General features: G+C 51.4%; 1 protein-coding gene across 1 annotated transcript in view; it reads right to left on the bottom strand.

The window, feature by feature from the left end:
* The window catches only part of ZSCAN21 (zinc finger and SCAN domain containing 21), a 5016-nt gene extending 3197 nt beyond the window's left edge, over positions 1–1819 (bottom strand). The window contains exon 1 of the mRNA XM_030888763.2: positions 1690–1819. Within this exon, the coding sequence (XP_030744623.2) occupies positions 1690–1819 (130 nt within the window). The remainder of the gene's footprint in view (positions 1–1689) is intronic.
* Between the last annotated feature and the right edge of the window lie 150 nt (positions 1820–1969).

The raw sequence follows: 1969 nt of genomic DNA, 5'->3' as shown, positions 1-1969 counted from the left end.
ACCCATGCTTCTATGAACTGGAACCTCCGTAGCAATACTTATACAAGGAATACTTGTACAATCATTCTAGTGCCAGGCCCTTATTAATTTAAATGGACGCGCTTCCCACGAGGGTCTCAATCTCATAATTTAACTTACGTTTATAAAGGTGGTTGTAAGAACGGAACTCTGATTTACCATATATACTCGAGGATAAGCCGACCTGAGTATCAGCCGAGGCACCTAATTTTACCACAAAACTGCCTTAAAAATGTGCTGCAAAACTCGGCTTATCCATGAGTATATGTGGTAACCAATCTCTCTTTTTTGAGCATTTCAACAGGTGGTCACACTTCTTCATAGTCCATCAAGGAGTAAGAGAAATCCACTTTGAAAAATGGGTTCCTGAGTGGGCGGAAACAAGGGGCGTCATGGTATCTCAAAGATGAGTGGTCGGAGACAAGGGGCATCATGGAGCTCCAAAGGGGAGTGGGCACTAACAAGGGGAGTCATAGAGATCCAAAGGGAGTGAGAGGAGACAAGGGGTGTCATGGGGCTCCATATAAAAAGAAAATAAGAAAAATGGGTTCCCTCAGAGAACTGACATCCCTCCAATAATATAGCTCCCTCAGCCAACACTGTCCTTCCTTTCTGAGTCCCAGCCTTCCTTTCCCAAAGAGCTTCCGTGTAGGTGATGACGTTAGTCACCTGACTCGTGGCGACATGATTCCTGGAATCATTATACAAGTATTCCTTGTATACGTATTGCTACGGAGGTTCCAGTTCATGTCTCTTACTCGTGGCTGTCAGTGGCCTGGGCTCACTTTGTGTCCCTTCGCCTCCTTGAGGGTTTCCTCATTCTCACAGACCGTCTGCTTCTCCTCCGGGGCGGGTTTCCAGCCTCGCAAACCCACGGGGTAGCTCTGACTCTAGTCTACAGGGCCACCGTGTCTCAATGGCAGTGAGGTTTTTAGTATGAGACACGGAGAAAAGACTTATCCTTTGGTAAATTTCCCCCTTTGCTTGGATCCAGAATCAGTGTTCATGAGAGCAGCAGTCAAGATCAAGCGATGTATTCTATCGGGCAAATCTGCTGCACCAGACCTCTTCACAGGCGGGAAGCACAGGCGTCACTTCGAGTGCAGGCCCACCTGACTCCAGCCAGGGCATTCTTCACAGCCTCACGTGCACGATGAAAGAGGGATAATGGCCGAGGAAGATGGGCGGGGGCTAGCTCATTTGGAGGGTGGTGCTGGTGAAGAACACTGAAAGCACCACTTAGGACTGCCGAAAGAACAAGCAGATCTGCCTGGAAGGGAGTGCAGGCAACGCGCTCCTTTGAAGCAAGGGTGGTGCGTGTCCATCCCCCATATTTTGCCCACGTGACCAGGAGAGACCAGTCCCTGGAGAAGGACATCTGTTTGGTACGGTGGAGGCTCTTCTGAAAAGCAGGAAGACTCTGAATGAGGATTGACACAGTGGCTGCAATTATGGGCTCAAACATACCAACAATGGGAGGGTGGCGCAGGTCCGGGCAGTGTTTCTGTTGTTCACGGGGTCACAAGCAGTTGGAATGGACTCGATAGCACCAGGGAGCAGCAGACGCAGACAATTCTATAAACCGTGCTTGGTGGAGATTCGAGCCTTGTTTTGTTTCTCTTGCCCTCTAGCTTCTACGAGTGTGCGAGTGAGGTCTTGGCATGCGCTCACGGGGCCTGTGCCACAGCTCCTGCCCCGTGATCTTGCTCACGGCAGCAGCTCTGGCGTGCTGGGGTGCGAGGCCCTTCAGCCCCTCGGGCTCACTGCGGGTTCCGTGCAGCACCCTCCCTGACCGGTTCATTGAATCGCCCGCACCTCGCACCTCTCTCAATCGTCCCCTCATTAAACACACTTTGACTGGCACCCTTGGCACACACTTGGCAGCGTGAGGCATCTGTTTTCACGCCAGGACGCTGACGGAGACAGATGCATCCCGGGGAGATCAAGAACC

This window comes from Echinops telfairi, unplaced genomic scaffold, assembly GCF_000313985.2.
Source record: "Echinops telfairi isolate 266 unplaced genomic scaffold, ASM31398v2 ScPeMD7_5;HRSCAF=22, whole genome shotgun sequence".
In the NCBI taxonomy this organism is placed as follows: domain Eukaryota; kingdom Metazoa; phylum Chordata; class Mammalia; order Afrosoricida; family Tenrecidae; genus Echinops; species Echinops telfairi.
This window is presented reverse-complemented; position numbering and strand designations above follow the sequence as displayed.